This window comes from Alligator mississippiensis, chromosome 5 (assembly GCF_030867095.1).
Source record: "Alligator mississippiensis isolate rAllMis1 chromosome 5, rAllMis1, whole genome shotgun sequence".
NCBI classification, from domain to species: Eukaryota; Metazoa; Chordata; order Crocodylia; family Alligatoridae; genus Alligator; species Alligator mississippiensis.
In genome coordinates, this window is record NC_081828.1 from 68831575 (window position 1) to 68843700 (window position 12126).

Below are 12126 nucleotides of genomic sequence, written 5' to 3' on the forward strand. Positions count from 1 at the left end.
AGGAAATAAGCCCCATTATCGCTTGTTTAGAACAACAGGATATTTCAGTACCTGTAACATAACATGTTGTCTCCATCACAGCCTTATTCTTCTTCCTGCTGGCACTTGTTAGAGAATCAGGACCAAAACCCCCTTCCTGGATTATCTCCCTAAATTATGGAGTTGTTTTGTATGGATGGTTTTTGTTTTTTTCTAAAATATCCATTTATATGCTAAGCTGAAGTAAGTATATAATCATTAATTTTGGAGTCCATACACAGAAAACAATTTGTATTTTTTATAGCTTAACTTCTTGCATATCTCAGTAATTATATTTAATTTCTGATCTTATTTGCATACAAGCACTTTTCCCCTGCCCACAAATTAGCAGCTGGAAATTGGGGTGTGTGTATCTTTACACAAGGAAATGTGTGAAGTAGAGAGCCTGATCCTGCTGTAGTCAAACTGCAGCACATGTTAAGAAAGACACTGACCAACTGGAAAGAGTTAAGAGGAAAACAACACAACTGATTGGAGGTCTAGACATGCCATATAAAAACAAGTTGGAAGAACTGAAATCTGGTCTGGAGAACACTGAAGGGGAAATACAGCAACTGTCTTCAAGCACAGGAGTTTGTTGTTAAAAAGAGGATGGTAATCAATTGTCTTGTCCCATGGAGAGAGAGAACTAATAAAAACAAACTTTGAAACTGGACTGAGGCAGATTCAGGCTAGATGCAAGGAAGAACTTTTTAAACAATGAGTGGATAATCACTAGAACAGGTTTCTTCAAGAGGCATTGTGACCTCTGTCACTGAAAGTTTAAGTGGAGGTTAACAAACGATGGTTTGGGGATGGTTTGAGCAGAAGGGTAGACTAGGTGACCTGATATCCCTTCCAGACCTATTTTTCTATAATTCTATGAGACTATTCTGAAAGTAAGCTGTCCAATTCCCATTAGGAACACTGAAGTTATGTATCCTACATGTAGAGGATTTAAAAAAAAAAAAAGAAATCCTTTCAGGGCCATGTAAGTGCCATCTCCATGAAAAGACAGACACTGTGTTCAAAATTTTATTGAAAAGACTGAATGCAGTCCATGATACTGTCAGATTTATAAAAGTAGTAGTTAGATTAAGCATCAAGTTGTTTCTGTATTCAACTAGAAGAGCAGAACTCGTTAGCATTGGAAGACACTCACATATTTAATTGAATATTAAAAAGTAAGTTTGACTAACTCAATTTGTCAATTTTCAAAAAGTAAAACAATTAAAAATACAATTCAATTAATTTTATATCAATCAGTTTTAGCCATCCAGACACACTGTTGGAGACTTTTTTTTTTTTTTTAAACAACACACATTAGATTAGTACTAATGTTGGCCACATCTTGCTCAGATGCTGATACAGGCCCCTTTGTAATTCTTTGGTAGAAAGGAGCAAGAGATATACTACTTTTTCCAGCTTATGTTGTAATGTCTTTGAAATGGCACTAATAATGAGTCTGCATTATTACCTGATCACAGACCATTCATTTTACAAACAAAAATACATGAATTGCACACACACAGCAGCAAACAGAATTGAGCTCTCAGCAGTATTTTTTTTCTATGAAATTCTGTAGGGTCAAAGCCCACCAAATTTTTTTTAGTGTTTCATACAAAACTTCTATCACATTCTCCAAAGTATTTTATTGAGAGTAACAAGCATGTAGTATTTCAATTATTAACTTTCACCCCACCACACAACTCCCACTCAGAAGATCTGCGTGGTCTCATAGGTATATTAGATTAACATTCTGTCCTAGGAGTTTTCACAAAATGATGCTCACTAGAGAGTGTTTATATTTCTTACTATATATTTTTCAGTTAATTACTGTACATGTTGCATAAAACTTTCATAGTTAGATGACACATTGCACTTATGTGAAATAATCAACATATATTATATTTAGTTTTCCTCTGAAACCTCTACATAAAGCCAGATTCTTTTATTTCAGTCATTTTCAGCAATAAACTCTCCTGTTTCCAAGATAGAAAAAACTCTTAGTTTTTGAAGACATCATTAGAGTGTATATACAAACACAATTTCTAAATTTAGCATAATTTGTTACAGTAGTAAACATGCCCTTTTCAGAATGCACTTTAGTCAACTGCTGCCTATACCAAAGTGTTAGACGCCCTGCCCTGGTCTCCAAAATGGCAAAAGCAGCAAATTTCACTTATAAAAAAGTTATTCTGTTATTTGGGAGAATGTGCTGTCCTGAATACAGCATTTGAAAGTTAATAAACATATATACATATGATTTATATTATGGGATCTCTTAATAAATTTTAGTTAGGCACCACTGAAATAACACCTGAAACATTACAATCTTGTTTCATCCTTAATGCAGACTATATCCTTTGGTTTATTAACTTTCTTTATATCATCCAGTAGTCTTTTAGGTGTCAAAATGTGTGTGGAACCTGGTAAAACATAATACTTTGGATTATTATAATTGTTTAACTTGCAGATAATACAACTCATCATCAAAAAAAATACCAACACTTTGGGTTACTGTACAGTAGTTCTAAATGCTGGAGTACTGCTCCAGGTACAGTAGTTCTAAATGCTGTAGTTTCTTGAAATGTAATGAGTCATTGGCAAGTGCTCCCCCTGCTACCAAGGGGCTGGGGAACAACTGTGTCAGGTCTAGGGTTGGTTGGAAAGCAGAATCTGTTTTAGCAAAAACTCAAGGTTTTTGCATCAGAATAAGGAGAGATCTTTCAAAGTAGTTTGCAAAGGGATAAGAAATGAAGATATTCCCAACCCAAATGATTATAATGCTTCCAAGTTTCTGTTTCAACTAACTCAAAGAATGGACCTGAACTTGGGTCTTCAACACATGCCCTGGATTGATCGACAATTTCTGGACTGGGGCTTGGACATTTCTGAAAGAGTGGACTAGTTTTCATTAGAAGTTTCACCCTGGACCCAAGAACCTTTCCTGATGAAAGCTACATCACAAATTTTTGCCAAAATATTCTGTTTCAGTTAATTTTTTTAAATATTTGCTCAAAAAATTCTTACCATCACTGATCTGAAAGAGGAAAACCCCCCACCAAAAACTTGTTGCCCTGCTACTTTTCCAGCTTGTATGGGCTTTAACAGGAGGTATTCTGTACATGACTAGCTTGATAGTAGGGGTGTGCGAAGCACGCCTTATTCGATTGGGATTCGGATTCGACCCGAATCAGGGACAGCTATTCAATTAGTTCATTCGGATCACTGTCCCCAATTCGATTAGGCCAAATCCAAATCTAAAGATTCAATACTGATTCAGAGAAACAGCGATTCAGCCTTAGACAGCTTTAAAAAGTTTCTTCTACATACCTTGAGGTAGCAGGCGTGGCTTATTATCACTGCAATGCTGGGGCAGATGGAGCGTCCCACAGGAGCATGCGGCACCCCCCACATGCTCAGCCGTGAACCTGGAAGTGGACCGGAAGTACTTCCCCCGGCTCCACGATTGGCCATGTGGGAACCCTGGGTGCCTCCCCCCAGGAGGCACCAGTCACCAAGCGCTCCCCAGCAGACCCAGAAGTGCTTCTGGTCCACTTCTGGGTCTGCTGCCGAGCGCACTGGGGAGCCCCCCATGCTTCTGTGGGACACTCCATGCACCCCAGCACTGCAGCACTCACGAGCCCCTGCTACCTAGAGGTATGTAGAAAAAAAAACAAACATTTAAAGCTGAGTCTACGTCCGAATCGATTCGGAGGGTTCCAGTTCAATTTTGAGAGATTAAAGGGTCCTCCAATTCAATTAGGATTCGGAGATTCAGCCACCAAATCAGGCCAAATCGAATCAGGGACCAAAGCTTTGCATAGCCCTAACTTGATAGTATGTTGCATCCTAAACCTGACAGGCGCTCAGAGGAAGAGATTATAAAGCATTCCCCTTTCATAGATTGTAAGGCCAGAAGGGACCTTGGAAAATCATCACAGCCCCCCTGCACCAAGCAGGAAAGGTAACTGCAGGTCTGGTCACCCTAGCAAGGTGACAGTCTAGTCTCCTCTTGAAGATTTCCAGGGTAGGCGATTGCACCACCTCTGGAGGGAGCTTATTCCACAGTCTGGACATCTTGACTGTCAAGAAGTTTTTCCTAATGTTGAGTCTGAATCACTCCCCCAAGAGTTTGTGGCCATTACTCCTAGTTTCCCCCTCAGGTGCTCTGGTGAACAGTTGCTCACCAAACCCTTGCCTAGGGGAAAATCAGCCAGCACTAGGAATGAAAATCTCTACCTCTTGGGACTAGAACTAGGGTCTTTAGTCTTAGGAGGAAGGTGGAGGGAGGGAGGGGTGGGGGTCAGGAAAAAAAAAAAGTGCTGGAATGGAATTGTTTTCTTTATTGCCAGATTAAATTTTTTTTCTCTTTTGAGTAGTGCTGTGATCTGATTGGTAGGGTAGGTTATAAAATTATTCATTGCAGCTGAGCAAACAGCCAGTGTTGGTAGTAGCTGTTAAACAGGGGATCCAGTTGCACACTGAACTACAAGCAAATTAGGAGAAGGCATCTCCTAAATACAATGGAGAAATGGGTTCCTAATGTCTCACAGTGACAACTATCCCTTCTTCCTAACCCCATTTACTCTTCTACAAGTGAAGGATCACGGGCCCCAGGAAACAGCAATAGGATCAGGTGGGACAGAAAGGGGGGCCCCACTCCACCAGGCAGAATGGATTTCAATAGAAAAACTTTGTGCTGGTAACATTATTAAACATAGGCTCTAGGATTACTGACAAGTAAGTTGCAGTCTAGTTAAACCATATTGCTACCTAATCTTTCTTTTTAAAGAATCTAGGACTAAAAGTGGCCACTGTTATACTTGCTGTCAGTAACAGCTCATATCAACTCCGGACATAAGCAATGCTCCATCTAATATGTAGCGGTCCGTGAGTGCACCGCCTCGGTCCAGTCTCAAATTGGTCCTGCCTCCCCCTTTCCGCGTGCGTCGCTTTGCTCCACCCCGCAATCGTTCCCCCCCGCTCCCCCTCCCCCATGCTGCAGCTGCCAGGTAGGTGTGCACAGGTCCCCCGTTGTCACGCAGCATGATTTTTTATTGTGCACAGCCACACACACGCAACATAGAGGGAACACTGGACATGAGAAGCATTTTTTCTTAAATTAAGGGAACTCAGTCCAGTAAAATAGGAAGATTTACTTTTCTTGATACATCCTATAGGAACTTTTAATTTACACAGTTTTTTCCTTAATGTTTAGGGCTTTTTTCCCTTAGTGTTTTATCTGATTATTAAGCTAACCAATATTTCCTGCAACATCTGCACAAGTAAACCCAGGTCTTGAAACTAACAGAACCTACAAAAATGTTAGAATTATAGCAATCCTTCATGAGAGCTCAACAGAAGTAAAAGACTGACTTTAATGTTGCTGGTAATTCTGGTTCAAACTGATGCCATTTGCCCTATTGCTTCAGAAGAGCTTTAAAATATATATTTATTTATTTATTTATTTATTTATGTTTATAGATACACTAGCCTGATCTGTTTTTCTAGTATTCCTGAAAACAAAGGGCAATAAGGTCGATTACATTTGCTAGACTGACCTAGGGAAGGCACGGAAAACATTGGGTGTGTCTACACGTGCATTAACACATTTTAATTAATGCACATTAAATCTAGTACCTCCATTGTAAGGTATTAGGAAAATGCACATTAGCCCATCTTAATGTGCATTAACTAAAGAGCACACTAAGTGATACATAATCCACATTAACCTTTTAGTCTTTAAAAAGACTAAACAGTAAGAAAATGAAATAACGCAACTCCCATGTTAACATCTGAAGACATACTTACCAATGATAACTTCACAAGATTTACAGGCTTGAGAAACTTCATAAGCACAACGCATCTCAGAGTAAGTAATGCCTCCAATTATAAAAATAATCAGCTTTGAGCCACTCTTCCGGTCATCTGGTTGATTAGTCTTCGTTTTCTGGCGAACACTGTAAAATAGTTTGTAAGAAAAATTTAACGTAATCAGCTGTAGATCATTTCAACACCCAGGTTATTAAATTAGCAAAACTGACAGACTAATCAAATGGGAAAACAATTATTTGCAGTTGTGTGATCTAGCATCCAATTGATATTTGAACAAAAATATAACACTAAAAGGGAAATTAGAAAGTCACATAGTCAAACTAACAATAAAATGTGAAAAAGCTCGTAGTAAAGCATAAGACTACACAGCCATTACAAGAGTAGAAAAAGTAGGAAGAAAGCAAGGACCTTGTGCTAGTAAAGCCCACAACAAAAGCTTCACAGGGGAAAGAATATAAAATATTCTGAAAGTTAGCAAGTCAATAAACTCTACCACAAGAAATAACTCTCAGAGATCACATGCATCTTAACTTTCTCAATTCCTCAAATGTAAACTGCACCTGGAGGAAGACTGAATGAGTCTGAGGGAATGCTAAACGAAAGCAGTGTTTTAAGAATTTTCCTCATCTATAACACCCTTTTTGCTACTGGAGACATCTGACCTCTGATTAAGTTCACCTGCAGCTTTGAATTACACCTCTAAGTGTCCAAAAGATACCCAAACTTTTACCTATAAATAGTAGGTGTGCGCCAATAGGGAAGTATTCAATTTGAATTTGGCCAATTTGGAGGACAGTGATTTGATTCGGAGATTTGGACCACTGTCCTGAATCAATTCAGCCAAATCAGTTTCAAAAGATTTGGTGCTGATTTGGAGAGATTCAGTTATTTGAATTGACCAGGGAGAGGCAGGCACAGCCAGGCAGCTACAGGTTCTCCAGCTCCTTCAGCTGTGCCTGCCTCTCCTTGGGCGGGGGGAGCTGCAGGAGAAGCCTCCATGGCTGCCCTGTCCAGCCCCATCCCCTGCCCAGCCCTGGTGATTGGGGCTTCTGGGCACTTGTGGCAGAGCCCCCCTGCACAGCACAGGGATCAACACCCCCCCACCCACCCCACATTTGGCACCTGTGCGGCAGCTGCCCCATGGCACAGGTGCAGTGCAGCTCAGCAGGCTGTGGGCTGCCTGGGATCTGGGGCCAAGCACTGCCGAACTCCGGCTAACTGCTGGAGCCACCCCAGCTCCCAGACAGCATGCAGCACCCTGCCGAGCTGCGCTGCACCCGTGCAATGCAACTGCTGCCACACAAGTGCCAGGCAGGGTTGGGGACAATCCCTGCTGCCCTGCACTGCACAGGAGGACTCTGCTACGAGCCCTCAGAAGTGCTAATTGCTGTTGCCAACGTTTTTTTCCTCCTTTGAACTGCTAGGAGGCTGGACTGGGTAGGGCTGGGCTGGGCTGGGCCGGGCAGCCATGGGGCCTTCTCCCACGGCTGTGCCTGCCTCTGCCCCGGCAGGAGGTGCCACGGGGGCTCTGCCCTGCTACCACTTACCCAGCCGGCACAGGGGGTGGGGGGGCCACGATGCAGGCATGGCTTGCTCCAGGCAGCAGCAGGTCATAGCCCCTGCTTCCAGCACTGCTGCACCTGCATCAGCACTGGGAGCAGGCACTTTGCACTGGCACTGCTTGCCAGCTGGCGCAGAAGAGGGGGCTGTAGGATGCAGGCATAGCAGTGCTGGGAGCAGGGGCTATGCCCTGCTTGCCCCCTTCTGCCTGGAGCAAGCCGCACCTGCATCTTGCCCCACCCCCCTAGGCAAGCAGCAGCAGGGCAGAACCCCTGCTCCCAGCGCTGCAGCACCCACATCCTGCATCCCCTGCCCACCGCCCCCGCAACTAACACCCCCCCTCCTCCAACCCCAACAGACTTAACAGGCAGGTGACACAGCTGCCTTCAGCTGGTTAGTCTATGGCTGAATCTCCAAATCTTTTTCAAATTGATTCAGAGCTTTTACTTGGTCTCCTGATTTGATTTGGATTTGGAGATTCGGTCCCCGAATCTGGCCACATCAAATCAGCTACCAAAGCTTCACACAGGCCTAGTAACTAGCCAAAAATAGCGCCTATACCTACCAGGGGCAAAGAAAGTCTGACTATAATGATGGATGTTTGTAACTTACAGCACTGATTACTGCAACTCACAGGAATAAAGCTGCATACCTGAAAAAAGCATTTCAATTGGTACAGAACTGCCACACACAGGTCACTTAGGAGCCTAACTAGGGGTAGGTGAGGGGTCACAAGCCCTAGGTACTGATCAAGCCGGCCTTCAGAATCACTGCTTCAAGAAACAGAAGTGACAAATGTGCCTAATTTTGTAAGATTACACCATATATTTGAAAAAGGTAATGAGAGAAGAAATTTATACTTGAACATCAATTGCAATAATTTACCTTACTACTCCTGAACCATTCCATGCTGGAGGGCACCGGGAACAGTAAGGCCATTCCTTTGAATCTAGTTTGTTTTCTATAGCATCCTGGGGTGGGGGGAAAGAGGTTCGTTTTAACCAACTTTGTTGATTTAAAGCAAACTTTCATCTACACAACCCCTCAAGTCTCAACTCTGGCCAAAATCAGCTGTTTGGAACTTGAGCGCAGTCACAGTGATTTTCAAGGGTAGAGATGCCAAGTACAGTTTGTCCACAACCAGCACTTCTATGCAATGAAGAAAAAAATTCTATGCCCCTACTCAGAGCTTTATTTAAAATAAAAATAAGGAAGTTATGTACGTGACTAGATCCTACAGTGTCAAGAGTTAAAGAAAGTTCTAACCAAACAGCATCACAGCTCAGATTTTAATCTGCGAGATATATACACATAGCCTCAAATTACTTGATTTTTCCACCTAAAAAAAAACAACAAACAAAATGTGAAGCTTCACAAGCAGTGAACTTCCCAAGTGACTTATGATATCATAAGGAAGGAATTAGTTCTTCAGTTATAGTCTAAAAGACTTCACTAAAAAAAAGTGTACAGGTAATATAGCATACTAGAGAACCTGGAATCAGACCTTCAACTATGGGTTCAAACCTCTCTTCTCTTAATTTGTTTCAGCAATCTTTCAAGCTTACTTTTGAGCATAATTTACCACAAGCATAACAAAAATGTTAAGAGATCAATTCAAATGAACTGTTAAGCTTTTGAAGTATTTAAGAAATATTACACTTCAGGAACAATTACTCACCTCCATAACATCTTTGATAACAGGTGTCCATCTAGAAAGCTGAAACGTTTCCTCTGAAGAACGGTCCTTTCTTGATTGTTTACGTTGCTGAGTAGCAGACTTAGAAAAGGAAGAGATTGTTTTTAAGACTGTAGTTTGGTATATTGCCTACTCTTAAAAAAAAAAAACCCACTCCCAGCCCCCACAAAAAGCTACATCTAAATTCTTACTTCACCCACTAAAAAGAGCCCAAATAAACAGGGAAAAACTCCAAAAGAAATAATACAGTATATCCACAAAAACATCAATATCTATAAATAACATTTAGGGACAGTTTAGAAATCACTGGAAACCCATATTCAGGACAAAGGAGATTAGTAAACTGATGTTTAAAAAAAATTATTGTTTTAATGCCAAAGCACATAATTGCTTATGTAGTTCCTGCCTCTGTATTACTTTTGCTCAGTTTTTCACACCTGGGTCTCCAGAACAGAAAGGATATTATTTTTACTCTGGCTCTGGAGTCATGAAATAGCTCTTTCCCTTTTTGAGCACAAAATGACAACAAACACCATGTTGAAAAAGATTTAGCATAAATATGTCAGGGCACATTTTTTTCTGTAAGCTATTTGAATTAATCTTGTATGTCTTCTCTTTATTCAGAAAAATCAACTCTGCAAATTACCAGATCTCTCTTCCCCCAGCTTCTATTAGAGTCCCTGGCATGTGCCCACTTTTCAAGCAGCAAATTATCTATAGCAAGGGTATCAAAACTCATCCAGCCATATGGGCCAGATGAGTGGTGCAAGACCAGTCCACAGGCCAAGTAAACAATGCACAGGCCAGCCTGTGCCCCATGAGCTGGATCTGGTCCATGGACCCTCCTCCTTCACCACGCTGCCTCCCACATGCCAGATCTAGCACTGACATTGCTTGCCCCAGTGGATCTGGGACTGTACTGCATGTGGCACCCATTCCAGTCAAACCAGGACATAAGTCACATGTGGCACTTGTTCCATCCAGTCTGGGGCAGGCAGTACATATAAACACAGGCACCAGGTGCAGCACAGTTCCTGAACTGGCCACAGTGGGTACAGGATGTGGCATGTGGGGGACCCACTGAGCCACCCCCACATGCCAGATCCAAAGCCCACTCTGGCTGGTCCAGGGCTGTGCCACATGTGACACCTGCTCTGGGAGTCACATTGCACAGTGCCTGCCCCAAGCTAGCTGGAGCAGGCACCATATGTGAGACACATCCCGGACCAACCAGAGTGGGCACAGCATGTGGCACAGTCCTGAATCAACCAAAGTGGTTAGAGCGGACTGCTGACACTCATGGAGTCATGTCTGCCACCACTGTTCTTACCGCCAAATTTCCACACCCAAAGCTCCCAACTGGTCTGGATATTTGGCAGCAGGACAAGCAGTAGCAGTGTTACTTGCTGTTGCTCTGGGAGCAGCAGGAATAAATACTGCCATTGTTTGCTACACCGCCAAATGTCTAGATCCATGAAGAGTGCCGTGGGCTGGATGGCAGTTCCATAGACCGTATCTTGGTCACCCCTGCTCTAAATGATCCAATTCTCTCAACCTTAGAAAACAACAAAAAATGAATTTCAAATATTTATTACACTCAAAGCAAGCAAAACTGACTGGCTATGGAAGGAACAGCTCAGGTCAACATCCAGAACACTACTACAGAAATGATTGGAAAAAGCAATGCATGTTAGCAGTTTAATGGCTTTTAAAAAATAGGTTGCAAAAATAATTGCAAGAGTTCCTAGAAGACAGCTATTGGATATATCCTAAAAAGATGTGGAACATTATGTTCACAGTTGTTGAATAAGTGTTAGGAAGTTGAATGTAAAAAAAAAGTTTCTTACTGAGAAGATGATAGGAACACCAAGGTATTGCCAGTTTTTAATCATGTCACTATCACTTTCTATCTGTACATTCTGGATCAACTTGTCCAAGTTCTCTTGGGTTGTTCCTTTTACCACAAAGAAAAATAAGCATAAATTAACTAAGAAGTTCATATAATACTTGCAATGACAATTAGCTGTTGGTCCCAGTTGCACTAAATGTTTTTTTTTTTTTTCTTTTCAGGATTTAAAATGAGGGTATATTTCTTGGGTTCTCATAATAAATACACCTCTGTAAATTTATCCTAACATTGTAGACGGGATGATAAAAGTAGTAATTGAAAGTTAAAATTTTGCTTCATGATAATCTCTGGAAAAAACTTTCTACAGGAACCACCCCTCCTTTTCCTTTAACACTCTCTGTACTTCCAGGCCCAGCATAGAAGCACTGGATGGTGGTGCAAACCAGAGTCCCACTTGGAAAAAAACAGTTCATTTGGGATAAATTGAGGTAAGAGAAAAAGCAAGTCAATCCTCCTTGGAAACTGGATCACATAATTGGTTACCTAAACTTCTACTGTTCAGTGCTTATGATACAGAACTCAGGCCTGCATTCTCTTCTCTGTATCATCCTTGTGCACTACCACTCCTCCCCATTTACTCCATTACCCAGGATGCACCAAACAACAAGTCTCTCCCCAACACATCCTCTGATACCAACTAAAGGAGGGAAAATTCAAGCAACTATTCCATAACCAGAATACTGCAAGTTTTGCTAGTAATCATCTGCTGAAGAAAACAACAACAAACATGTTCACTGGTTGTGCTGAATTACTGCTAGCCCTTTACAAGCAACATCCTTAAGATCCATCTCGTAAAAAGAGGGGTACGTGGTATGAAGATCATTTTGTTTTAACCCTGTCACAATGTCTGGACCTAATGCACCGTCTGGTCCACACACAGTACTAGGCTCTGCACTAATATGACTGACAGCCGCAGTAAATACTGAAAAATAAGACAACTTATATCATACCATTTGTGCTAAAGATGTAAAGGAGGATCGCTCTTATTTTATCATACTTGTCATGATTTTTGTTGAGAAGAACTGGAAGAAGGACTCTCATTGAGTCTTTCACTTTCTGGCCTTCTACATCAGTTCCAAGAGCCAAATCCTAAGTTAAAAGT

At 41.7% G+C, this 12126-nt stretch overlaps 1 protein-coding gene across 2 annotated transcripts in view; it reads right to left on the reverse strand.

Moving 5' to 3' along the window:
- Nucleotides 1–1039: 1039 nt before the first annotated feature.
- STXBP3 (syntaxin binding protein 3) overlaps nucleotides 1040–12126 on the reverse strand; it is a 47304-nt gene continuing 36217 nt past the window's right edge. For both annotated transcript variants that reach the window (XM_014602083.3, XM_059728443.1), the window contains exons 14-19: nucleotides 11975–12113; nucleotides 10963–11069; nucleotides 9098–9196; nucleotides 8305–8390; nucleotides 5836–5984; nucleotides 1040–2447 (exon numbers count right to left, since the gene is read on the reverse strand). In XM_014602083.3, coding sequence (XP_014457569.2) covers nucleotides 2347–2447; nucleotides 5836–5984; nucleotides 8305–8390; nucleotides 9098–9196; nucleotides 10963–11069; nucleotides 11975–12113 — 681 coding nt within the window. In that variant the 3' untranslated portion in view covers nucleotides 1040–2346. The remainder of the gene's footprint in view (nucleotides 2448–5835; nucleotides 5985–8304; nucleotides 8391–9097; nucleotides 9197–10962; nucleotides 11070–11974; nucleotides 12114–12126) is intronic.